The sequence below is a fragment of the Acanthopagrus latus genome, chromosome 14, assembly GCF_904848185.1.
Source record: "Acanthopagrus latus isolate v.2019 chromosome 14, fAcaLat1.1, whole genome shotgun sequence".
Classification (NCBI taxonomy): domain Eukaryota; kingdom Metazoa; phylum Chordata; class Actinopteri; order Spariformes; family Sparidae; genus Acanthopagrus; species Acanthopagrus latus.
The window spans coordinates 14211584-14238944 of record NC_051052.1 but is presented as its reverse complement, the minus strand read 5'-3'; the positions used below and the strand labels follow the sequence as shown (position 1 = coordinate 14238944).

General features: G+C 42.7%; 2 protein-coding genes across 5 annotated transcripts; one reads left to right on the top strand and one right to left on the bottom strand.

Annotated features, from left to right (window-relative positions):
• Positions 1-1863: 1863 nt before the first annotated feature.
• On the top strand, positions 1864-14472 carry prmt8b (protein arginine methyltransferase 8b). 2 transcript variants are annotated; one of them, XM_037121400.1, is made up of 10 exons: positions 1864-2753; positions 3466-3690; positions 5466-5621; positions 6261-6324; positions 7766-7908; positions 8215-8302; positions 9602-9717; positions 11342-11492; positions 12479-12600; positions 13648-14472. In XM_037121400.1, exons 1-10 carry the CDS (start codon positions 2685-2687, stop codon positions 13729-13731), a joined length of 1218 nt encoding a protein of 405 aa, XP_036977295.1. In that variant the 5' UTR covers positions 1864-2684; the 3' UTR covers positions 13732-14472. The 2 variants fall into 2 exon arrangements, with proteins under 2 accessions (XP_036977295.1, XP_036977296.1); XM_037121401.1 differs by having other exon boundaries at positions 1865-2182.
• Positions 13990-27303, bottom strand: cracr2ab (calcium release activated channel regulator 2Ab). 3 transcript variants are annotated; one of them, XM_037121396.1, is made up of 18 exons: positions 26954-27303; positions 25852-26208; positions 22965-23076; positions 22061-22250; positions 21767-21913; positions 20478-20568; positions 19498-19593; positions 19142-19329; positions 18991-19062; positions 18751-18799; positions 18570-18652; positions 17635-18286; positions 16724-16862; positions 16207-16288; positions 15908-16022; positions 15637-15738; positions 15161-15237; positions 13990-14988 (listed from the first exon to the last, which is right to left on the bottom strand). In XM_037121396.1, the coding sequence occupies exons 2-18, from the start codon at positions 26002-26004 to the stop codon at positions 14901-14903; spliced, it is 2436 nt and encodes an 811-aa protein (XP_036977291.1). In that variant the 5' UTR covers positions 26005-26208; positions 26954-27303; the 3' UTR covers positions 13990-14900. The 3 variants fall into 3 exon arrangements, 2 of the variants coding, with proteins under 2 accessions (XP_036977291.1, XP_036977292.1); XM_037121397.1 differs by having other exon boundaries at positions 17635-18193; XR_005078854.1 differs by lacking the exons at positions 13990-14988; positions 15161-15237; positions 15637-15738 and having other exon boundaries at positions 16728-16862.
• Positions 27304-27361: the final 58 nt, after the last annotated feature.

Below are 27361 nucleotides of genomic sequence, written 5' to 3'. Positions count from 1 at the left end.
GTGCGATAGAGTGGATGCACACATTATCCTCGAGTGCGATGCGTGGGCCACTGTTCTTAAGCACCACTGATGGAGCTCATCCACAACTGTGACTAAAACCTGGTGCATTTCATTGTACTTGGATTTCATTAATGGGACACGAGCCCATTTTGCTTCAGTGACAGATATCTTGATATATTTTTTTTTTTAAAAAGCAGGTCACTACTGATTTTGATGTAGTGTGAAATTAGTGAGGGAGGAAGTAAAGAAAGACTAACATTACACCAGTAGCATGGATGTCAAACATCCTGAAGGAGGAGATATTCTGACATTTTTTTAACACGAGGAAGTCAGTGTTTAGTGTGGATATACTGTTATACGTTTCACTGTGTATTTTTAAAATTGAAAAAAAAAAAAAAAATTGGAGTATGTTCCTTTTACGCTATCAGTTTCTATCACAATCTCCACAAAAGCCATCCATCATGTCTGAATTCTGAGCAAACCATTTTCCCTCCAGTGATACCAGACAGACGAGGGTCAGCTGTGTAAACAGGTAGAAATAGAGGGATTTTAGAGTCGGGCCTATATGAGGTTGATGTCAAATAGGCGCGACTGGAAGTAAAATGGAGAATCTGTGACCTGAAGGAAAACCAGGAGGGGGCAGTGAATATCAGAGGACTCCTGGAAGAAGTATTGAAATGGCTAGTCATGGTGCTTTCTGTAGATTCGGAATGCAAACACTGCGATCAGTGATGAAACACACAGCGCATGTTTTGCCTTCAGCAGCCAACGAAAAAGCCCCTTCAAGAAGAGAAGTTTGTGTTTCGACAAGCTCTCATCTCTCCACAAAGGGTGTGTGGTTTTTATTCATAATTTTAACATATCAGTAAACTCCATGAAATGCTTATTGAAATGTTTTTTTTTTGTCTTGAGTGTGAGAATCAGCTCACAGGTGGCTGTGTTTTTTTAAAGGGCAACTTCAGTTGTGGAAAAAACAAGTGGCAATAACACCATGAAAATACAAAATACAAAATGTACTTAAAGTATGAAAACCTAAGTAATCTATATGGAGTGTTGAATTAAAATATCATTATGATTTTATGCATTAATATACCATCGCTACTTAAAGTCATTTAAGGGTCAGCAGTGGCCGTGGCAGGTTCATGTGGAGAGGAGGAAAAAGTTTCATACACCCATTTCTTCATTTGACTATTTACTGAGGATGATATATTGTTTAAAAAAGTCATTCTTCAACTTACTGTAGCCAACCATAACTTTCCGTCACAACAATAAAACGTTTAAACTCTATTAGATTAACTTTGTAACTATTATGCAAATATCAAAAAATGCTTGTTTGCAGCTCATTGGTTCTTTAAGCAGTCCAGATAATTATACAGCACCAGTCCTTTTTTCTTCTCCACTTAAGAACTAGCAAAAATTTTATGCATTTTATTTGCTTTAACATGCATTTTATTTGACTATTTACTAAAAATGAGAATGTTGAATTGTGTAGTTTTATCGTCCTCATTCTCTTGTGTAGCTCCTTTGTGATTTGGATTTGTACTGGGGACTCCATATTGTCCAAACTTACTGCAGATGAACTCCCTAAAACTAACAGTGTAAATACTACCTGCATAAAATATTGCGTTTTGGAGCCTCATTGGTTCTTTACATGGTCCAGATAATTCCAGAACGCTGGTCCTCTCTTCTGATTGGCTGAGTTGAATCCCATGCCACTCAGGAGTTACCTAAAAACCGCACACCTGTGATTGCGGTGACGCCTAGTTAAAATATGAACATATCACCGGAAATGGGCTACTGAGAACTTAAAATATCACAGCATACAGGCTACTTTATTTACTGAGGAAAGTATATTACCGGATGAATAATAATAATAATATCTATGAGTCGGCTGTCAAACATGTTATATAAGCGAGTGGCTGAGGAGCCGGGCTGTCAGAGAGCTGGTTTGCTGCCTGAGAGATATCCTTTTTTCCCCCTGTGGCTGTCATTACAACATTATTTTGTCACGATTCGTCTCCTGTCGAGGGGCTGGTGTGTAACGTCGTCGCGCGTCCGCACAGTTTGAAGCCCCCCCTTTTTTTAACTTTGTCTCTCTCTCCGGGATTTACGCGGAGGAGTTTCCCGGCGGCGAACACGGAGCCACGGACTGCGCGACTTTCACACAGAGCTGAGAGTAAAGGTGGAACAGGGGAGGTTTTTTTTTCTCTCTCTCTCTCTGGTGTGGAGTTTTGCTTGTCAACTGGGTGCCTTCTATTTTTTCTTCTTTTTCATCTTTTTTTTTCTTGAAAATGAGCGAGCAGGTGTCTTCACTGACTCCCGGACGGGTCGCCCGGGTGTTGACGGACACTCCTGTCGGTGTCAAACCTGCAACCTTTTAAGCCGCAGCACGAACCCTCTCTGAAACACCTGTATCACGTCCACAATTATGGATTACCGTACGCTTTTTACCTCGCGCAAATCCATTTAACAACTTTTTTCTTTCTTTTTTTCTCCCTCGGGGAATGGATTTAAACTGGTGCCTCTCTACACGCCTGTTTCCACGACTTTCCTCCGTACATGTGTTTCCAGCCGTACATTCGGCGGCTTTGTGTTATTTTTGACACGTTTGGGTCTGTGGAGGACTTCACACAAATCCTCGGTCACACTTCAAAGAGTTGTAGCCTTAAATCTCGCCGGCTCTCATGGGACTGAGGCATTCGTCGCGTTGTTTGCTGCTACGGCGGAAGATGGCGGAGGCGGACAGCTCGGAGGTAGGGGGGGAACCTTGTTGGTGTCCTGCAGCCCCGGTTGCAGCGGGACAGGGACACTCTCGTCGTGCTTATTCTGACCGTGACAACACAGTCGACCTGTACATTTACATGTTGGCTACGTTTTTAGTTTATTTCCCATTCTCTTGTCTCGTCATTCCAGCCACGTTAAGGGTCGGTGCTGCACCGTGATGGCGCGCATTGCGATTGGGGGGGAGTGTTATCTTCCAGTGTCCTGCAGATGTTGGGCTCATAGGTAGACAGATGTACTTGATGTTGGTAATTATCTTTTCGCAGTTGAAGTTAAATAGTCCGGCTTTGACGCGTAATTGAACGTGGCTGTGTTCCGCTGTCCTTGGTGCTGAAAACGGAACCTGCATCCTTTTTTTTTTTTGCCGGCTTCTCTTAGCCTCCTCTCTGTGTAATGACTGAGTAAAAAAAAAAAGCATTTTATAATTTGGCTTCCCCCCATTCAGCTCATTCAGCAGGTCCACTGCTGTTGTAATAAGCTCTGAACGCTGTATAGGCTACATCTGGTGCTTGTGCATGATTTGCTGTGATAAATAGCAACAGTACATCTAAACAGACCTGCTCAAATTGACGCCTGTAATTTTGTCATTGCCCTCCCTGAAACTCCATCTGATTCATTTTTGTGTGTAATCTGCAAATCCTGACACACATCTCTTCCCTCTCCTGTCTCTTTCCTCCTCAACAGCGGCAGCAGCCCGTCACGTCCCCCCTCTCTCAGTCAGCCCAGCCCTCCCCACTGCCCAAACCAGTGCCTACTACCCACCATGTGCCCTGCATCCCCCACACGCCTCATGTAGCGGCCCTGGCCACCTGTCCCGGCCGAGGCAAGATCGCCAAGTTCATCAGCCCGGAGGAAATGACATCACGGGACTACTACTTCGACTCCTATGCTCACTTCGGCATCCACGAGGTAGGCAGGGTGAAAGAAAGGCACCAAGCGCTTCCCGATGCACCTGAACTGGCCGAGGAGTTTCTCAGCCCTGTTAGTCAGCATGTCAGAAACTGATTTAACACCAACAGATTGATATTGGCGGATAGGCTTTTCTCTCTGGCATCGATGATATTTTATCCATGTTGAAGAAACTGTTGCATGCAGACACTTCACTTAAAAAAATCCGTTGTGCTGTGGCAGTACAGATGCCAAATTTAAGCCCAAAACTATTGTGAAAAACAACAAAACAAAGGTCCAGGCTACGACGGAGTACGAGGGCCACAGTGAGGGAAACATCTTCGAGAATAAAGTTGTTATATTAGGTGTGATGTTTGAGGAGTAAAATCAAAAGAGCATTTAAGAACCTTGTGAAGTTTCACAAATAAAGAAATACTTAACCTCAGGACTTTGAAAATAATATGCAAGAAACGCGTCTGCTCCCAAGAAAGAACATGGAGGAAATTCATCCTTTAGTGGTTGCCAACGAGGTCGCCAACGCTCCTGCCCTTTTCTAAGGTTGCCAGTAATATATTTTTTCCTGAAAATTATTTCGTTTTTTGATTTTCAGAGGCAACTGTCAAACTACTCAACTTTCAATCCAAAAAATCTGGATTGTTTTATCTCCAGAATTTGAATGTTGGAGCATCACTGTGTTGAATTATGAACATGTAGAGTTTGACACCAGAGGGCTTTTTCCACACTCATTGCTGAAAGTGGAAAATATGTCGTGCTCAATGAATATACCGTATTTTAAGAGGCGGGGCCTACGAGCATCATTTGTGACATCACAAATCAGTTGGAAGCCAATCCTGGTCCGATGTTGAGCAAGCACTATTGTTATGTGGAAACTTGAAACCTCCAGTTTACATGAAATGAGAATGTAGTATTTTTTTTTAATTAGGGAGGTGCATCTAAAAGATTTCAATGTGTTAATTTAAAAAAAAACATGTCAGACACACATTAAAGTACTTTTTGTTTGCTTTAATACGTGCGTGGAGGGGATCTTTAGGTTAGAAAAATCATACTTTCTTTAGGAAGTAGCTGAATTTTCAGCACTGTTGGAAAGTGTCTCCTAGCTGACAAAAGAGCAGACTTTTCCATTACCAACTGGCACAAAGGACACCAGACGCACGGTAATAGTACATGTGCAGTGCTCTATATAAGAACAGAATCCATCTCTGCCTTTTACAGTCATCTACAGTGAGCTACTAAACTAAGCTATACCCCAGCTAATGACCTCAATCTTGTGTTGGAAAAGTTTGAGGACATATAGTCCTTTTTTAAATGTCCATATTTAGCATGTGGGTCAGGTTTTTTGTCGCCTTGCAGACAAAGAGAGTGTCCTGATTAGAGGAGTGAAAGGCAAGTCTTTCTTTCTTGAAAGTGGGATGTGTGAATAGGGCTCGGGGAGATGGATATCAGGTGGTCCCCAAAGGCTTTGTGTTGTACTCCTCTCTATTTCAAGAAGCTTCGCCAATGTCACAACGGCTTCTGGCCTAAATACTGCCTCATCTACCTCATTATACATGAAAACAAATGATGTGTGCGCAGGCTGAAGGAAGTGTGCAACTGTCTGCTTTTTGCATAATGCACACACCTTTGTATGTTCATTATGTGTCATTATGTCTATCACGTTTTCCTTTGAGCTTTGTTATAATTCTTGCTACTCTTCAGGTCGTCTGTGCTGGTTCAGTAGAGGATCTATAAGTGGTTTGGATGTTATTCAAGACTGCAAAATTCTCTAAATCAAACAGGAGATGCTGAAAGACGAGGTGCGGACGCTGACCTACCGGAACGCCATGTACCACAACAAGCACGTGTTCAAAGATAAAATCGTCCTGGACGTCGGGAGCGGCACGGGGATCCTCTCGATGTTTGCCGCCAATGCTGGCGCCAAACACGTGTATGGGGTGAGTCAGACAGACAGACCCTTTGACCAGTCCACAGTTTAAATTCTTCATTATAATCATCTCTACTTCTGTTTAAATCTTCATGAGGGAGAAAAAAATCAGCGCACCCGCTCAGTGTCCAAATTAATATCATATCTGGCTCCGCCGCACATCATCGCTCATCCACACACACACGTACCCTGCCTTCTCTAAAAGCGGCATCTTGTGTTCAGTTAAGAAATTGGTAATCTCCCTCTCAGACAGTCTTACACACAGAGGAAATAAGAGACACTTTGGTCTCCTTTGAGCACAGCTGTAAGTCACAGGTTATTCATTACCAGCAGCGTCTACCGCAGTTATGTGTGATTCATATACTGCATTACACGTATGGATCGGAGGGCGAAAATGATGTATTAGTTTTCCTGCTGCACAAGGTCTGAGAGGAGCGATCAGGGACATTACGTTGAGATGGATCAGCAGGGTTTGATTAAATTTGTCCTTCCGATATCACCCCAAAGGTTAACCTACAGTGTACAGAGAGGGGAAGCGGTAGCGAACGCTGCTTCACTTCACTAAGGAGGAAATGTTTTTTCCAGATATATATGTTTGATTTAAGATATTGTGTCAAGAAGTCCCATTTTTTTGTCCTTGTGTCAACAGATTGAATGTTCAAGTATCTCCGAATATTCAGAGAAGATCATCAAGTCGAATCATCTACACAACGGTAAGTTGGAGTGCTTTTTCCTTTCCCATAACTGCTGTATATCTTATATCCATCTGTCTGACTGCAGCACTGCGCGATGACATCTGGATAAGAAGGAGCGTGAAAAATCTGCATATTTCCATCATTACCGTCACACCCCGATGATATTAGTCACAGCTCTGATGGTTAACTGGCACCTCGCCTCAGATGTCAAATAACCATAATCTCTGCCATCAATCAGAATTCCTCTCAGTGGTGCTGATTGTGAAATGCCAGCCTGAACTTTGAAGATGGAGGGCTGGCAACAGATGCTGGGTTCCCTAACCTACACATTTGGTATCAGGCAGGTTTTTGTTGTCATTTGTTATATTTATGCTTCTTTTGATACTGATGGTGAGGCATACGAGAATTAACACCCACGTGTTAAAGTAACACTTTATGTGTAGGCTGCTGTTAAAACAGTAATGGTTCCTTCTTGACCTAAACTCTGTTGAAAACATTACAAAGATAATACATTTAATGTTTTACGTCATTAACTTCATCTAGAAACCTTAAAGGATATCACACATTTGTTCTGTTTTTTTTTTCTTTTAAGCAGGTTCAAAACATGGCACCTACCCACAATACAGCTCAGATTATATGCAGCTTTCTCTATAGCCACTAAGGCTGTATGTTACTTTTTTCACATGTATTATAGTACTACCCAAGACCTGAGGACACGCTTTAATGTGTAAAATTGGTGGAGTTACCCTTAAATATTTGTGGACGTAATGCTGTCCCCTCTATTGAAGGTTGCTGGCAATATATTTTGCTATTATCCTGGACTTTTTTTCATGATATAACTTTTTCTTTTAAAAAAATGACTTTATTTTCATAGGATTCTGCCTTTTCTTGATGTTTTTTTAACTTTATTTTCATAATGTTCTGACTTGTTATGCTAAATTATGACTTTATATCTGTTATATCACAACTGGGTTTTCCTCCCTCAGTAAGTTTTAAAAAAGAATGAAAGTAAGAACCATCAAAAACATGTTCACATCACTTGAGTGTTTGTCTGCCACTGTCTATAAACTAGTCTATTGTTTTTTTTTAACACAATTACAGATCAGAAAAGGCTGTTTATTTTTGAGTATTAGTATCTGATTAGCAGACATGAGAATTAGGAACTCATACTTGTTTTACATCCGTATTACTTTGCCACATTTCCCTCCTAGTATCTCTGAATCATGGGTTAAAGAGGCTAGAATAGAAAACAGAGAACAATTACGACCCAAATTGATGCTTAAAACACAGTGGCGTGCCACGAGCGTGGTAATTAAGCTCTACTAATTTACACCAAGGTATTAAAAAAACCATTGTCGCCTGAGAATAGAGCCATCATCCGATTTGCATTAATGAAGATGATGAAGAAGCCGTGTAGTAATTTGTCACCTGCTGTTTTGTGGCTCTCTCCCCGCCGCAGTCATTACCATCTTCAAGGGCAAGGTGGAGGAGGTGGAGCTGCCTGTGGAGAAGGTGGACATTATCATCTCGGAGTGGATGGGCTACTGCCTCTTCTACGAGTCCATGCTCAACACCGTCATCTTCGCCCGGGACAAGTGGCTGGTGAGACGGAGCTGCTGGAGTGTGTTTGTGTCACTGCCTGTACAAATAAGGCTTTGACACATAAACACGGCAGACAGTGATGAAGTAGAGGATTTACTGTACGCTTCTTGCTGCATGAGTCTGCTGTTGCTCAGATGTCGAGGTCAGACGTGAATGATTTGGTTTCTTACCTCAGTAGCCGCCTGCAGGCTTCAGACTTGGCACATGAGATCTTATATTACGTGCCAGGTGTGCGAATAATAAAAAGTGATGGATGGCCTGCGCGTGTGCGTGCAATGATTCCTGGGGCTTTTCTCTTCCATTCAGAAACCAGGAGGCCTGATGTTCCCCGACAGAGCAGCGCTCTACGTGGTGGCCATCGAAGACCGTCAGTACAAGGACTTCAAGATTCATTGTAATTATGACACATTCGTTAAGTTTTGCGCTCACGTTTTTGCCAAGTCAAAGCTTTCATCTATCTCTCTCTGTCTCGCCTCTCAGCTGTGCAGTGCATAATTAATGACCACTTTGCAGATAAAGCAAAATGAAATTCAAGTTGGGTATAAAAAACTTTCTAATAAGGCATACTTTATGAAAAGTTTAGCTAAAAGACTCATCAACTTTAATTAAAGTGGCATTAATTCATATTTTAGCACCTTCGGGACAGGAAGAGGTCTTTGCGTTGACCTAAGATCTGATCACAATGCGAGACTACCTCCAGATGTGGTCAGGCAGATGTGATCACATCACCTTGTGTGAACAGTCATTCTTCTTTAATCGAATAACATGTCTGGATATAGATGGCATTTTAATACCAGGTGTAAATATTGCGTTAGAATCGCTGAATTTCAATACAACAACCAAGAGGTTTGTACAACGTGGTAACCCAACAAGTTCTAATATAGAAACCCTGTGTAAATACGCCTTATTAGAAGGTAGAAGGAGACCAAATGTATTTAAACGGGTGTGATGCTTTTATCCTACAGCACATTCTCTCCTCTGTTTCTGTTCAAATGGCGATAACAGTAGGAGTGCTGAGCTTAACATTGTGATCCAGATCAAAGCAGCTATATTAAAGGTGCCTTTCACACTGGTACTAAGACACCGAATCTGGGTTAATAACTCCTACAGAGTTTCCTTTTACTGCACAGGTGGGCCTCTCTGTTCTATTACATACATACTTTCACATAAAATCCCAAAGGAATCCAGTCAACCCGAACCCTCGCACTCTTATTTTTAGTTTCCCGTTGCGTCGGTGGCGTATTCCACCTTCTCATCGTTCAGGCAGAGTTTTTGGCCCCCTGACAAAGATAGGTGGAGTGGAGGGACAGAGGGAATGGGGGAGGAAAAGCCTGCTCTGTGTGTTTTTCAGTCCAAATTGTATTTAATAAAAAAAGCCTGCCAGACATGGTGGAGGTGGTGGAGGAGGCCCGAGTCTATTTCCAGGAGGGCTTGTCTCTCTCCACATAGGGGCTGGATAGACAGAAAGAGCGTGAGCACGGGACTCTTTTCCTGGCAGGGTTAAGCGCTTGTTGTACTTTCCCGTCTACCTGTTTTTTTTTTTTGTTTTTTTGGTCATACTGACAGCTTGGCAGGAGCAGAGAGAACAGAGAATGAAAATTCAGAAAGTAAAAATCCACAAAAGGCATACTGTGATGCACGTGTTTTCATGTGGGTGCTCCACTTCAAATGTTTTTTGTGTGTGTGCGTTCAGGGTGGGAAAACGTGTACGGCTTCGACATGAGCTGCATTCGCAATGTGGCCATCAGAGAGCCTCTGGTGGACGTGGTAGATCCCAAGCAGGTGGTGACTAACGCCTGCCTTTTAAAGGTTAGTGTGTGTATGTGTGATGTGGTGCGATGAAGGAGTATGAACACACCTCAAGCATTTGCCCTTCATGCCTTGTTGTTTTGAAAAAAAAAAAAAAAAAATCGGTGTCGTTTTCTGCTATGTGAATTCCTAAAACAAAGTCAGAGACAGCTATCAGAATATTTTCTAGATGCCTGTAATAGTTTTCATGCTTGAAGACACAACAGAGGCTTGTCTCTCATCTCACAAATGAGCGGAGGATGAGAGCTTTCAGGGAGGCAATGGCTTCTCTCTTTCTTCCCCTCACCTTTCATTTCATTGCCTTTACCCTTTTCTCCATTCCTTTTCTCCTCTCCGTACCCTGCCTTTTTTTTTTTTCTATTTTGAGCATCCAGTATCTTCTTTCCTCTTGTGACTTTTATGTCTCGTATCATTTCACAGTCCCATTTCTCACTCCTTCCCCTCTCCCTTCTTCTTCTTCCTTACCCATCATCTTCTGTCACATTGTCTGATTTAGACAATGTCAGGCCTCACTAGTCTAGGAGGTCTTTCCCTCCGTGCGATTATAAAATGTCACACAAGAGAAGTCATTGAGTCAACCGGCTCCCCATCACTCGCCACTAACTCTCCTTTTGTGCTCAAGAAAGTGATTTATGTGTCAGGTTGGAGGGTGGTTAGTAGTTAGTGACATGCTGGTCTGAAGATTAATTCTCACCTTCTGTATCTCTTTCACATGAACGTATTCAGGGATTATTCACCCTTTTCCCCCGTCTTAATTCAAACTGCCACTCATTCCTCACACGCTAAAATTACAGAATCACTCCCAGGGACTTTTTTTTCCCCTCTCTCTCCCCTCCCACACGTTGCTGTATATGATACCGGCCTTGTATCACTGGAAAGGACAGAGGTGTTAAATCACAATCTGTCATGCTGACGCCACATGGCCGAGCAATCCGTAGCCCTATAGGCCGGGAGAGATGAACAGGTTGCAGTGTAAAATCCTCCCCCCTCCCACACACACATACACACACACCCCACACATGCGTATCCTTTTAAATACACCATCATCTACATGCAAAGCAGACACACACACCTGCTCCTCTCCTATTTATGGACCCACAGCGATTGCCTGCCAGGTAACAAAATGTGATACATGAATTTGTGGCCATATTCAAAAGGCGGTGCTTGATATAGACATGAGCAAACACACACACACACACACACACACACACACACACACACAGCCTCCCTCCCTTGTAGACTTGAGGGAGGACACCCACACAGCATGTGTACTGTGAGCAGGCTTCGTTTGCCAGCCGTGATTCAACCTGTGGGCTTTCACACACACACACACGCACAATAATCATGGTGAATAATCAAGACGGATTGACACACACACGTATTGCATGTGTATGAGAGGTGACAAGTGGGGGTGACACCTTGTGTGTGTGTGTGTGTGTGTGTGTGTGTGTGTGTGTGTGTGTGTGTGTGTGTGTGTGTGTGTGTGTGTGTGTGTGTGTGTGTGTGTGTGTGTGTGTGTGTGTGTGCTTGTACATGTGGTGTGTTTCATCACATGGGACATTTCAAGAATTGAGAGGCGCTGAAAACTCTTGAAAAATATGAATTTGTTTTTTTTTTTCTCCAGGAAGTGGACATCTACACCGTGAAGCCAGAGGACCTGTCCTTCACCTCCGCCTTCTGTCTGCAGATCCAGCGCAACGATTACGTCCACGCCCTGGTCACCTACTTCAACATCGAGTTCACCAAGTGTCACAAGAAGACTGGCTTCTCCACCGGTGCGTTACGTCCCCCTGGTGGTCTCCAGCCACACAGTTAGTTTTATTAGCCAACATTTTCAGATTTCTGCCTCCACTCTAAGACAGTGGAAGTGAAAGAAACCTGACATTAAAATTGAAATATCAATATTGCATAAATAATAGGATGATATTGTGTAAAAACATCCCATCTTTAATCATTTCTGTTTTGTTTTTGCTTAAAAAACACACAACTAGTGGAAAAAAAAATGTAACTCTATACAAAAATAAATGAATGTAAGTGCTGACAAACCTTTTGTCCTTTTCAGCCAGGGGCTAAACAAACACTTTCACTGTCTTTTTGTTTTCCTACCTTTCAAAATAAAATCGCCAAAACTTTAAAAACACCCATGAAAGAATATGCGTGAAAAACAACAGCTTATTTAGGTGATTTACGCTGGAGGTAAGTGAGCTTTGATTTCCACAGAAGACATCATTAAAATGTAAGAATTAATAAAAAGGTACGAAAAGTACATGAAGTTTTCACACTCTGCTTCCCTGACGGCGAAAAACCCAGCAAGTGTTCCCAATTTCTTTGAGATATAAAGTATAGAGCAGTGAAATCTATTTCGCACTTGAGGATCTCAGCTCTTGGCTACACTCTGCTGGCGTTACACGAGCCGCTGGAACCACCGAGCGCTTCTGACAGCGTGGCGTCGAGGATGCCTATAATAGAGAGGGTAGCTTAGCTGTTATGTAAGCTTATGTTAATACATTCATGCATCCAGCGCTTACATAATGTTGTGTAGAGGAGGTTCTATGTTTGGCCGAGTCTGTTGAGCCTGAGGCTGAGCATCACTGAAGCAGTTCTCTCCTCTCAGCTTCTGTATTTCTCTGGATAAGTGAGTTTCAGCCACTTTGTTGTTCAGTTTATTCGCCCGAGAGAGCTGAGTGCCCATTTTGTAATTTTCATAATTTTACACCTTACTTTCCCTTCTACTCACTCTGTGTCATGTTTCTTTCTTCAGCTCCAGATGCTGCCAGCACACACTGGAAGCAGACAGTGTTTTACTTGGAGGACTACTTAACTGTCAAGAAGGGAGAAGAGATCTTCGGCAGTATTGCTGTGAGGCCCAATGAGAAGAATGTGGTAAGGCTCGTAAGAAAGAGGCACAAAAGTTCACTACTTTAGATTTTAATAGTGCTGGAAAAGTTTGACATTTAGAAAAAAAAATATGCATATGAACTTTTCTGGCATACCGCTCTCATACCTGTCCATCAATTATAAGGCTACAGCCAGCAGCTCAGCTTAGCACACAGACAGTAAACGGAGTAATACGCTGGCACTGTCTAAAGATAGAAATATTGTGGAAAAACAAACTCTAACGCTCACCAATTAATATGTTAAAGCTCGTTTATGTGTCTTACTGTTTATTGGCTGTAATCAGTTGCCATGCAACCGGTGCAGACTCGATGTGAGAGCGTATTCACATTAATGTGGACAAACAGCTTTTGTGCACGGTGAGCTGAAAACGTATCAGCCTGCTCGTGTTTCTGTATTTCTGCATTCAGAGTTGCAACCACAAACTAGTGAAAATATCTACACACAAGCACCAGGTTTGTAATGTGAACACCGTTTGAGTGTCTGAAAAGTAACAAAATGCTGTTAGCATTGTTAGCATTGCAGCTAATACCAAGGCAGAACATGCAGTGGAAGACTATTATGCCACTATAATGAATAAGCTGTACACAAGTTGGGCCAGCAGTTTCCCTGTTTCTAGGCTTTGGACTAAGTTCAGCTGAGTGGCTGCTAGCGGTAGCTTCATATTTGAGAGAAACCATACTTACAGATAGCGAAAATATACTAAGAAGTACTAATTTTGCTGAAAATGTCCCTTTGCAGTATTATCACTCCCATGATTATAAACATCAGAAATGTATAAATTACTTGACTTAAACATTTACTGCTACAAATGTTAGCATTGTAGCGAAGCTAATCAGAATAGTGCTACTGGGAAAAATTGCAGAAACACGGGATAAACAACAACTACTTCAATTTTGTAGTTAAGTGTAAAATGGAAGTAAATGTACATAATTGAATACCACCACTGCATTTTGATTCCTTTTCATAGCATAGTTTTTGTTTGTGTGGATATTTCCTGCCATTAATTTAAAAATCATTTTATATCTTTTGTAGCGTGACCTGGAGTTCACCATGGAGCTAGACTTCAAAGGACAGCTATGTGAGGCGGCCATTTCCCACGACTATAAAATGCGTTAGGAACACCAACAACCAACCGACTACCCTCAGCCCTTTCGGGACCCACTTGGAGAGGAGGGGCGGGCTCTCCAACAGGCATTCCAGTTGGCCGGCGAGGGGCAACCAGACGCGTCCGATCGGATGCCGTCATTGCCAGCACCTAAAGTGATGTCATCAGAATAGGCAAGTATCTATCAGCAATAGTGCCACCACCTGCACCAACTTGATCCACTCGGGCACATCGTTGAATGTAACATCCTAAACGAACTTGATTTTTTATTTTTTTTTCTCTCACTGTTCTCTGGAAGTATTGTTGTGTTGAGTATAAAATGAAAAGCATTTACGAGTCTTTATATTGTTGGTGCAGCTAATTGAAAAGTATTGATCTGGCTGATGTCGGGAGGGTTACAGCACAGTCATTATCTGTTTTGCCTTTTACTCATTTGTCCAGATTTATTATGCACTGTGTATAGAGGGTACAGTAATCAATTGTGTTTTATTTCCTTATTTATCATTTGCATGTAAGAGTTTGTTGCTTCATTGATTTCAGAGAGATGTGAGCTGTAATTAATTTATTTCTTTTAATCGGAGATAATTCAGAGCAACTGTACTTTGGTGCCAGAGTAAAAACAGAGCAATGCCTCAGAGAAGTCACAAACACAGATGCAATATGACGTGTACCACTTTGTTCTGGAGATCAGACGAACGAAGAAGAAGTAAAAAGATGAACACGACGATGAATAAAAATGTCAAAGAATCAAGTCTAATTATTCTCTCACCTGACTTTCATTCACACAGCTATTTAAATAGTTCAGTTACAGACTTAACATAAAATATCACTACATTAACATAAACACAGAGAAACTAAGATGTGAAAGCTGACATTCAGTCATGAAAAAGCTACAGTATATGTCTGATTTTTTATCTTGAGTGAAAGTAATTAGACTACAGTTTCTATTTTAAAGCTACTGTAACATTACAGGTAACATTATTTACAGTAAATGATGCAGCTTATTTTTCCTTCAGGACTCATCATGTAAGCTTGACAGTAGCTTTCACGTCCATGTTGCCTTTTTCGTGTGTTTCTGGGCCCAAACAAAGACACGCAGGTTCCACGATCATGATTTCAGTGTTCTCTTAGAAATACAAATCCAGCGTCCAGGAAGAACTCAGTAAATTGAGTTTACACTTCACTTGCAGCAGGCTTTCCTCCTCACAGGCTGAGCGCTGAGAATGACTGTTGCATCTCTCACTGTGTCTTCCTGCTCCATCAGCACCCTGAGTGAAGACAGAGAACAGAGCACGGGCCGATCAGATTAATTTAAAGTTCAAGTAAGTACAAAGAAGGCCATCTGCTCTGCATCTGATGACGAGTGTGCACTGGTTTATTTCCTTTATCATTACCTTTAATTATTTGACACACTTATTTGATTCACAGCCTTGATCTTACCTGGCCAGGTGTGTCAGGGACTCGGTCACATTTTTGGCAGTGTAGGCACTGACCTCAGAGAACATCACCTTGTTTTCCTACACAGGATATTGAAGGGATGTCAACAAGAAGGGCAGCAACTTCCGATTTAATTATTCATTAGTTGTGTGGTTGAAAACTATGGATCAGTGTTTTCTAAAGCCCAAGATGAGGCCCTCAAACGAGTCGTTTTGTGCACATATTCAGTTTATTGTCAGAGGTGTGAAGAATCCAGAAGATATTAACATTTAAGAAGCTGAATCAGAGAATTGTTGTTTTTTCTTTCTTAAAAATGACCCAGACTAGTAATTGATGATCAAATTATTTGGTGATGACCTTAATAGTTTAGTTTCTTGTCATCAAAAAAGATAAATAACTTATAGTTTTTTGATAAAGTGGAACTTAAGCTGCATCATTGCACATAAAATGAAATGAAGACACTTTGAATAAAACCTCACATAAGCCAGCTGCTCAGCCTCTTTGAATGACACCTGTCGTTCTTCATCCATGTCCATTTTGTTGCCCAAGAGGAGGATGGGGATCCCCTCTCCTGCTGCTTCCTGAAAAACAGTAGTTGAATGATTTAGTTCAGCCTTTTTTTCCACAGAAGATATCGATCAGAACAGTCTGTGCTTTTCTTCCAATAACAAGTAAAAACGTTTGGCAAATAAAAGGCAACAAGTCTACACATGGAGAGTCGCAGGGGGCTTCCTGGGTCAAAGGTCAGACCTGGACGTTGGTGAGCCAGGGTTTCACAGCCCTGAAGCTCTCCTCCACGGTGACGTCGTACATCAGCACCACGCCGTCTGCCTTACGAAAGAACTGCTTGGTTATGCTGCGGAACCTGCGGCAACGACAGAGTTGGACTGTCACCACAGGAGTCGCAAAGGTTTGAGATATTTATATATTTATTATTATCAGATATGACAATTATTTTGTCAGCAAACTTGCAAATTGAAATTATGTTTTAGGTTAAATATCCTTTTTTTTTTTTTTTTTTTGTCTATCTAAAATAAATTTAAACTCACCTCTCCTGACCTGCCGTGTCCCAGAGCTGCATTGCGACCTGCATGTTGTCCAGGGTGAGCGTCTTCACACTGTAATCAATACCTGATCAAGATCAACACAGTATAATCAGGACGTATTAATAATTCCATAGCAGAAGAATGTGGCTGCACTTCTCATAATAAGCTCAAATCCCCAGTTTTTTCACAGAGCAACAAAGACATAAATGACCACTAGGGGGCACCAATTTAGGGTAAAAGGGGGGGAAACCAAGTGGAGATAACATGGCTTTGGCGAGGGGCTGGGCAAAGATGAAAGCGAGGAGAAAAATTCATCAGAAGTGACATAATCTGCAGTACAATGTGTGCCAGGGCTCTCAGACAGGCAGTGTGACTTCACAAGCCCCTTCATGTGATGCTAAGTCGCCACCGCCGATCTTCTGCGTTAGCATCCACAAACACACATATGCGCTCACGCGCCGCTCGGATCGGCTTTTGTACACACAACACAACATCATGACAGTGTTTTTTTCTTTCTCACCCACAGTAGCGATTGTGGAGGGGTGGAAGCGGCCCTCGCAGAAGGAGCGGAGCAGGGACGTCTTGCCTACGCTCGAGTTGCCGACCAGGACGACTTTGAACAGACGGTCCGGGGCAAACAGTGAGCCCTCGTTTGGCTTCTGGAGGCGATCAAACAGGAAATGGTTCATTTATCTGGCAAATTTTATAGCATGTTTTCATTAAAGGGTAACTCCACCAGTTTTACAGATTCCAGTGTGTTCACAGGTCTTGGGAAGCTCTACTGTATATGTGGAATGTAGTAGTAGTAGCTGAAGCTTTTAGTGGCTCCAGAGGAAGCTGCATGGAAGCTGATAAACTGCCTCCAGTGATGTTGCCCTGTTGTACCATGGGTAATGTGGGCGACAGGTTTTGAAAAGGAAGACGAATGCCTGGAATAAAAAGCTGATGCCTCCGGTTGTGATAATTTTTGTTTTGACTGCAGTGCTAGATCTGGACTGCACCTGCATTACCCACAATGCAACTGAATGACATCGCTTGCAGCTTCCTCTGGAGCAACAAAAGCCACCCGCAGTAGTACTCCCCAAGACCTGTGAACACACTTTAAAGGTGCATTATGTAGTTTTAGAGAAGAAAGTTTAATCGGAAGAGAAGGATCATCACTGACTGACTGTTATGCCTAAACAAACTAAATAAACAAACTGAAACAATTCCATTCTGTTTTACTTTGTTCATATGTGGCGGACCCTGCCACCTGCCTATCTTAAAATAGTGTTCTTGGACTTTATTTTTCTCTGAGAACAGCTTGTTTATTCAGTCATGGAAAAAATAATATTTTCTGAGTTTGAATTTCTTCTCCAAAACTACGGAGTGTCCCTTTATTGCATGAGACTGGCAGCTGCCCTTTAAGATGGAAACTTATGGTGGACATACGTGCTGGGTCTCCTTCCCGACAGGCTGCCTTCTCGGAGACATCCTGAAGCGGGATTTCCTCGCCACAGAAGTTTCTCCCAACACGGGGACAACAGCCCGACCAGAGGGCGGTGTGGCAGCCATGCCAACACTCGTTTCACTGTCACTCTGAACTTCCTCTTCCTCCTCTTCCTCCGCCTCATCGTCCTCCTCGCTGAGCTGATGCAGCAGAAGTTGCGGCCCTCCTTGGAGCAGGTGGGGCAGGTGGTCCTCCTCGATGGAGATGACTCGACGGAGGGGCCACCCGTCCGGAGGGGCGTCCAGGACCTCGTCTTCGACCCCCGCCTTCTTCTCCATTTCCGCTTTCTTTGCCCTTACTCTGTCTTTCCCCGTCACCCTCTTCGCAGCAGACGTCTTGCTGGGCGATCTTTTAGCCTTTGCTCTCACATCGTACACTCTGGGTGGAGCAGGACTTGCGTAACCATTTGCCAAGTTTTTCTTTGCCGCAGGGCGCTGCTGACATGCGGGCGCGCTTGCGGTGGTGGCTGAGGAGGACGGGGCGGGTGGGATGTCATCCTCACTGCAGGAGGAGGAAGCAACAAACACGATTTGAAGGTGCTCTATAGGCAAAGCCTCCAAAGACTGGTAGGACCCGTCCACCAACAGTGGGGCTCTTTGAAAAACAGAGCAGAAACAGAGGATATACTGGATCAATCCACTTGACTGAGATGAAAAATCTGGAGGCCAAAAGCACTCAAATGTTTCTGATTTGGGGTCTAAAAGACTAAAAGTGTTAATTCAGTTGATTTTGGTAAGGGAATAGAATCAGATATCCTCTGTTTTTCTTTTTCCTCCTCTGAAACATGATTTTCACATCACAGCGAGGCTGAAATTCCTTGTCACGCTCTGACGGAGATGATTTGTGTTAAAGTGAGCTGAGAAGATAAATGAATCACCTTTTCGCCGGCTGGCTGGTGTCATCGAATAAGTTGGCGAGGCCCGCTCTCTGCTTCTGCTTCTTCCTGAGCGACGTCCGCGGCTTATTTAAACAAAACGGGGGATGGATGTTTGCGTTAAAGAGGTATTTTATCAATGACAGATGCAGCTGCAGTGCAGTTAGATCAGACGTATACTCACTATGCCGGCGCATATGTCGCGCTCGTCCTTTAAATGTTTGTTCATCTCTCTGGAAAGATCGAAAAAGGGGAATTAATGAAAAAAGATGGTGGAAAAGGATGCACTGAAGCGTGAGCAGCTCTTTCACTTACTCTGCGACCAGATTTGTGAGGTTTGCCAATTAGGACTGAACAAGAAGCCAAAAAGATTAATTTCCTGCCCAGGTTTGATTTGTTTTCTCGGGGGATGTTGCTATCGTACCTGAGGAGATCGAGCTGCTTCATGAGACTCTGTTTCTCTCTCTGCAGGCCCTCAGTCACTCTGTACATCTCCCTGCAAACCAAGAAAAACAAAGTGAGCGTGTGTGTTTGCAGAGTGTTGCAGAGACCAACTCACGTCAGCAGGCGCCTACATCTCTTTCTCCTGCTGCAGCCGGGCCGCCTGGTCCTGCAGCATTGCCAGCTGGTCCTGGGCCAGCGACAGCTCCTGGCTGGTGTTCTCCAGCGCCCGGGACAACTCGTCGTTGGTCATCTTCAGCTTGACGTTCTCCACGTAGCTCTCCTGCTTCTCGCTGTTCAGCTCGCGGCACTGGAACTCTAACTGGAGAGAAATGCACTGATGCTGGGTGAGTGTACTTGTAGAGGAAACAAGGCCGAATGACTGCTCTTTAAAACCCTTAACTGCAGGAGTTAATACCATCTAGACAGTTTAGCACGAGCCGCATATCATCCATTAGTTCACGTCTCTGTGTTACATCATTATACTCACTCTTTTCTGCTTCTGGAAAAGATGTTCCAGCTCTTTCTCCTTGGAAGACAGTTGGTGCTGCAAGTCGTGACTGCGCAGCTGAAGACGCTCAGAGTCCTGAGGGAAAGGTCAAAGGTCAAAGGTCAAATGGTTGACGTGCAGGAACAAAGATCTCTTTCGGACACGTTTAGGAAAAATACTCTGCTTTGAACAGTAGTTTGTTTGACATGATTTTAAAACTTAAACTACCTACTTATGTCTACTCCTCTCCCTCATTAAAAAACCAGAAGGAATGTAAATACATTTCATAATTTACTTTTACTTTAGAAAATTAACTAAATTTATCAGACAATTTAAAGGAGACTTATTGTGCTTTTTAGATTTTTCCCCTCCGTCAGTGTTTTTTTTAAGGTTCTTGTGCATGTAAAAGATCTTGAAAGATAAAAAAAAAAAAAGTCTGGACCAACAGAAGCTCCTTTCTCCCACATAAAACACTGCTCCTGAAACGCCTCGTCAGTAGTTCTGCCTTTTAATTCCATGACTCCACGCTGCATCGTCATGTCACACATTTGCATAATTTATTGCCTGGCGGCTAGTTTGGCACGTGAGAATCAATTTAGCAGGGCTGCTCTGTTGTTGTTAGTGGTGCTGTGCTGGCTCAGGCGTGTGTGGGCTGACCAATCAGAGGAGACTGGGAGCTGCAGCACTGGACAGTATGAGAAAACTGATGTATTTTTGAGAAATAAAGCATGTAAACATATTCCAGCAGTAACACAATATAGAATTATGACCCTAAAAATGAGCATAATATGTCTCCTTAAAGACTTTCGCTTGACCCAACATTTTTACTTTTTTCAATGTGCAGAGTGAAATTTAAACATCGAACAAGCAAGTTTTTGAGCAAACACCGACAGCATTTTGCAAAGAACAGGAAATGACTCCTCTGATGCTATTCTGTTGCTCAAAGAGGCGCCGGCTCTGTTGGCGCTGAGCTCCCGTACCTTCAGCAGCAGCCTGTCCTTCTCGTTGTTGATCTGCGCCTCCATCTCTTCGTACAAGTGACGGATCTCGCTGTCGTGCGTCGCAGCTTTCCTGCAAAGGAGGGTCGTTACCGGATATCAGACATACCACAGTTATCAGGGCTCGTGGTGAATTGATTATCCAGGGAACAGAACAGCATTGTTGTCTAGGTTGAGTTTAAGATTATATTACTCCCTCTGCATCTGCAATAACCCATGTAAATACTTAAAACACACACACACACACGGCAGCTGACTACACTTTCAAAAGAATACTGAGTGGTATTTACATTCCCTCTGACACCTGTTAAGACCCCAACAGCCAATTAGTAAAGTCTAGAGGACTAACAAGCTGTTGCACTGTACCATGCAGTGCCGTGAGAAAACCACCATGCACACCAGATCACACTGATTCAAGCTGCAATTTGGACGTCATCTCCAAACATGCTTCTCCGGGTTTCATGGGAATAAATCTATGCCGACCAACACGCATTACACTATATATTTCTCACTGCTTTTCACATCCCTATCATGCAGAATATATTAATGGATTTCCACAACAGCAGACCTCAGATTAGTGGTCATTTGACACGGATAAAGGGGGTCATTCTATAGAGACTTACAGGTAAATCCATGCACACACTCTCGGGCCGCGGGCTGTGGGCCCGGCATGGTGCAGTAGTGTAAACACACACGCGTAAACCCAGCGTTATGTCACCGATTCTTTAGGCAGCCAATTAGACAGCAGAACATTTGCTGTATGTGGTACAGAAAGTGCGGCTCTTGAAGGCTTTAAGTGTGGGAAACCGATTGAGAATTGTGGCCTTTTATAACCCAGGATCCACTCGCACCACGTTTATCTAATCTCTGCGCTTTCAGTGTGATTCTCCAGCCTGCATATCATATGTTAATGTTTTCCTCCTCACTTCATTCCCCCGCTTCCTGCTTCATCCTGTCCTTTTGTTTTTATTCTCATTTCATCACCCGCCAAGGCATCTGCTGCTAAAATACATTATAAAGATAACCTAACAACCATTTACAATTAACTGGTTTTCACTGATGAAAAATTCAATTTAAGAACTTGGAAAGATTATTCTGACAAAAGGTTCTGTTTCACCAGTTCCCCAGTCATAAACACAGGACAGAAATCAAACTCAAACTGTAAAACTGAATAGAAACAAGTCACATTCATCTCACTATAATAATGCTTTCTAGGTATATTTCGTGCTCTGGAGGACACACAGCCTTAGCAGTGAGAGTATGTGCACTACCTCTGGAGGGCGCTCTCCATCTCCTTCTTCTCCTGGTGGGCCTCCTTGATCTGGTAGGTGACCCTGGCCAGGAACTCCTCAAAATTGGACAGGAGGTGAGGCTCGTCTCGCCGGAGCTGAGCCCAGAGACTGCGCACCTCATCTGCCCTGGAGAGAGAGAGCGAGAGAGAGAGAGGGGTAAGTAACATTAAACCACATGTCAGGTATGGATTATGGCCGTCGAACAACAGATTCTCGTGCAGAAAACACCAGAAATACATAAATCACACAGGGATTGGCAGTGATCACACTCACTCCTCGAACACGTTGCTGGCCCCCAGGCTATCCAGCAGCATGCAGAAGTGCCTCTCCTCCTCCTCATCAACTCCTGACAGCTTGGCCTCCCATTGGCTCTGATAAAGAGCCTCCTTAGCCCTAAACACCGGACCGGGAGCCTGGTTCTGGTCGTCAGCCACGGAGATCCTCCGGCCATGCAGGAACTGACCTGAGATGAAGCCACACGGCGTTTTTAGAAGCATCATTAGCTTTAGCTTGGTGTTCAGGTTCCAAAACATGTCATGCTATCATCTTTCCTGTTTAGCACTTATACAGAGAGAAGTGTAAGGGGAAACTGAATGAAGCAGGAGAGTGATAGGAACTCTAAAGCCACCAGACTCCTTTGACAAAAACACTAATTTTACTTTGAAGAGTTCGGGAGTTGGTGGTGTACTACTGCCCTGATCAGTTAGCTTGTCTGTATTATTGTGTGACTTGTGTCTTAAAGGGTCGGCGTGGATCTGATCTAACTCACCAAAATAAAATACCATAATGTTGAACACCAGTAGGCAAAATCAAGCATATTAAGTGGATATACTTTGGCCTGGAACAGTTGCCCCTAAGGTTTAAGGTGCGGCCATCGCAGCCCATTTTGCAGCTGTTAGCCGAAGTCATAAAAACATGGTGTACCTATTATTCATTATTACTCTAAAATATGTGAAAAGAGTGCCAGTAAATGGAAAAAAACAACAACAGAATGACAAATGGTATCCATGAAAGTGATTATCTGAGTTAAATTCAACCGTTACTTGTTGTTTTGGTTCTGCTTTTAGCAAATTTAACAGTCATTTACTCCGCATTCAATTGGCAGAAAGCTGTTTAAACATGAATCAAACGCAGCTTCATGAGCCAAACTAACAGCCTCTGACAGCAGGACACCTACTGAATCCAGAGGAGAATGCCTCCAGTGTGAGGTAACCGCTGCCGGCCGTATCCAGAGAGTCAAACACGTCCTCCAGCTCCTCTGCAGACAGAGGCAGCTCTCTGTGGAGCCTCTGCCGTGAAGACATAAACACACAGGACGTGTCAGTGCAGCTGATCTGAGCTGAACTGAACATAATTACCATCAATAGGAAACACAGCACAGTTTACTATGGATGTAGTTAGGAGTTAGAATACAAGCAATTTAATAAAACTACAACTAAACACACAGATTACTCATCTATTCAACAACACAGCACAAATACTAGATAATGTGTATATTTTCAGAAAATGTATGGTATTCAAACAGCAGCAGCTGGTTTGTCAATACAGGAAGAATATATAATTGTATTATATGATAAAATATATTTGTATGGAGCATTAAACAGATTCAATACATTAAAATTAAATATGTATTTTTTTTACAAAAACATATTAAACATTGCAATATTTGGTATATTCGTTTGTCAACATATACAGAATATATTATTTCATATAATATCTAAGGAGGGATATACTGGATAATATGTCTTTTTTTTGAAAATGTATGGTATTTTTTCCACAATACATATATATCTTTAAATGGAAATAATTGGTACATTAATTTGTCAACATGAAGAGAATATTTATTTTATATAATATTCATTTTGAAAAATATATTTGTAAATGTTGCTAAATAATATGTATATAGTTTAGAAAATATGTGGTATTTGTTTCACAAAATATACACACAACTGCACTGGCTTGTCAATATATAGAGAATATATTATTTTACATATAGAACAGTACATTCAAAGTACATTATTAAATATACATTTCAATACACAAGAGGATGACACTAGTTACAGACATCAGCTTCTTCATATCACTGTTATATGTAATTACAAGCTGAAAATACTGTCATACAGCAATACTGTTTGACATCAACAGTAAACTAGAATATCAATATACACTCTCTAAGTAAATGGAGGATGTATTTCTGTTAAGTCTTTCAGATCTGGCTCTGTGTTGTTGGAACTGAAGCGCAGAGCCAACACTGGAACAATGAGGCTGCTTTATGTGTTGCTGTACAAAGCTTTTCTTGGAAACCCTCGACACAAACAACAGCAACAAAAGGCCCCGCGCTCACAGGGCCCCGTCCTAATTAACTGGCAACACAGCTCGGACAGTGTTGGCGCTTTGAAGAGGCTCGTGTGTTTTTGTTCCTGCCCTCGTCCTTCATTAAAGCAAGCGAAACGATGAGTGTGTGAGTGTGTGTTTGTGTGTGTGAGCTGAACCTGCATTACACTCTAACATTTCCATCAATGGTGCCACTCTGCCACTTCACTGGCTGTTTGAGCGTGTTGAGTGGGTGAAGTGCTTCTTTAACGGTGATATAACACAGAAGAAAATATATCAGAAGCAAGTTGTTTCCTGCTCGCCGTTCGCTGCCGCTACAGCGCGGCGTGATGCAGAATTATACCGCAGGTGAAAGCGAATCCTCTTCACCCGTTCTTCTTCCTAGTGGAGGCTTAATGCATTCACAGAGCATGCATGTGTTTAAAAGGACTCACTGGAAACACTGAATAATGAGGCCGTGTAGGAAAAACAAAATCTGTCATGATCCACTCACAGCTGAGGTAGATGGGGGCTTGTTCTAAAGTGGTTAAAGGTGCAATATGGAAGAATTGGACAAATTTATCCTCCAAACAAAGTATATCATTAAAGCAACCATTAAATGCGGCTCAGGGAGGTGCTGGTGTTGTTTACACAGCGAGGACAAGAGTTTAGGACCGCCAGGAGGACGAGGGGGGCTAGCTGGTTAGCATGCTAACTAGCTATCCCTGCAACATAATCCTCTTAGACTTTTAGCTCAACAGCTACACTGAAGATTGCAATAGACTCTAAACAACATATTTTCAAATCAATTTGGGATCATGACGCTTCATCAGCCAGCCTTTATCCCCATCCACATCAGTTGTTCATGAGAATGCTGCAACGCTGTTTTGTTGTGAAGCTCCAAACGCTATTTCTTGCAATAATTGGTTTCAAATTTCATCTGACTTTTCAATCGGCATGGACGAGAGCAGATGATGTCTTCTAATGACAATATTTCAGCTTAGGACTGCCCAGCTGATTGAAATACTATCCAAATCACAAGTTGAGAAGTGGAACGTCCAAATAAAAGAAGCTGCAGTTTTTGCTGACAAAGGTCAAACGTGTGACTATATTATACAGTACAATACAGTACTGTTTATCTGCGGCGACGCCCCGGCCTACAGATGTTGTTCTCCAGATGTTTGTTGTTGTTCATTTACCAACACAAGCAACATCATCACGAATAGTTTCTCTCTGCAAAAAGGAATATTGTGATGCAAAAAGGATCATTTCCAATAACTGGGAACAATTCTTAATATCTGTGACAAATAAGTGCAACATGATTTTTTTTTTACTTTACTTTTCTTTGCAGCACCCCTGTAACGACAACAAATTAGGGAATATCTGCAAGTTCCACACTCTAATAGGTGAATATTTCCACTTTGTCTGGTCTTATATACTAGTTAATTGAATATATTTGCATTTAGAACTGTTGTTCTGCCATTAAAGGCACTTTTAAAACAGTACTTTGAGCTCAAAAAACACCTGATTGGTATGTTTTTCCACAAATCTTTGAATAATTCATAGATTATTCTTTAAGAAAATAATCCTGAGTTGCAGCTTTGAAATCTCACCATCAAAATTGCTCTTGATAAACTTGGACAGTTCACAGCTCAGATAGTTTGCAGACTGGACTCTTAGAAGTAACCACTCCGTCCCACTTCAATCTAACACACATTTCAACAACACACACACAGAACTTGTTCTCTAACCCTCATATCTGTGCGGGTGATGAAGCCTTTGCCCTCCACGTCGCAGGTCCTGAAGAACTCCTTGGTCTTGTCCAACAGGGTGATCCGTCCCCAGTCCGAGCCCCTCTGCTCCGCGCTCAGTCGGAGGCCGTTCACCCGGCCCTGCTCCTCCATGTCTGGGACTCTTTCTCAGGCAGCACGGTCCGTCGCATGAACTTCAGCGGCAGTCAGGGGAGAAATCAGACGACATCAGGCCTCCTCACTGCGCTCTGAGGCACTCACAGTCGCCATGACGACACAGACAGGAAGCAGCATCAGATGATGAGATGGCTGATAACCTTGTGGCTTAGGACTCCATTCAAAACTAAGTGCAAGCGCCTGTGAAAAAGCATCAAAAGAGTGTGATTCTTTATTTTTTCTTTATAAAGAAAACTAGTGGGGAAATGTTTCACCAGCGCTGATTGCAACAGTGCCACACTTGTTAAGACTTTACAGTACTTCCCTTTCCTATTAAGCCAACTCACAAAGGTATGTAAACACACTGTAAAGGATTATCTTAATACTCAGCCCTACAGAACACATGACAGCATAATGCCTGCAAGACTGCAGGGGCCGTAACCTGTCCCCCCCTCTGCGCTCAAGCTTTTTTTTTTTTTTTTGCTTCCAGGACAACTTCATGACCCACATAAAGATTTGAATTACCGTTTTGTTTTGCACAATAAAAAGCCAGGCCGATGTTTGTCTTGTCGGAAAGCAGCATGAAAGAAAAAAGAAAGATGAGAGGAAGATGTTTGATTTTGAAGCCAAGATACAGCGAGTGGCCTCTCCGTGGGATGGAGGAGATGTTTTATTTTCTGAGAAAGATGTTAAATAAACTGAAAATTGGACATTAAGAATACATGACACTCCTCTCAGTATCCTTAAATACTCTCCCTCTATCCACAGGCCTTGCACTAGCAGTTTAACACAACTGTCAAAAGCTGTCCCACTCTTCTAAACACCAAAGTTTAAGAAAAAAAGACTTTGGGCCTTTCTTTAAAGCAAAACACAGCTCTGGCCGTCTTTGCTTTGGAACTACAAATAACTCCTTTACATAAACGAGAAGCAGAAGGAACCCTCTTACCTTTCTCACGACTGATGGGCTCGACACACTGAATGAAGCCTTTTTTTTCCGCTCCAAGTATCAACAGAGCGGTGACCGCGCTCTCTGTTCAGGAAGTCTCGCCCTCGCTCCGATGAACTGTTGGAGAAGTCATTCTGCAACCATGTGATGTCATGAGGAAGCAGCCTGAGGCTTTACAGGCACGCTGCTCTCTCTCACACACACACACACACACGGCAGCAGGTTGAACTCTCTTTATAGGGGCTACATGTATGCGACATAGTTACATTGCCTGTTACCATGACGACAGCAGCCCCAGGACCAGCACTTAACATCTTGAATGGAAATCTGTAGTTTTTTAAATGGCTGCTCCGCATCGTGAAAGTCTAAACAGATTTCCGGGTCATTTTACGGTTTAATGAAACCAGA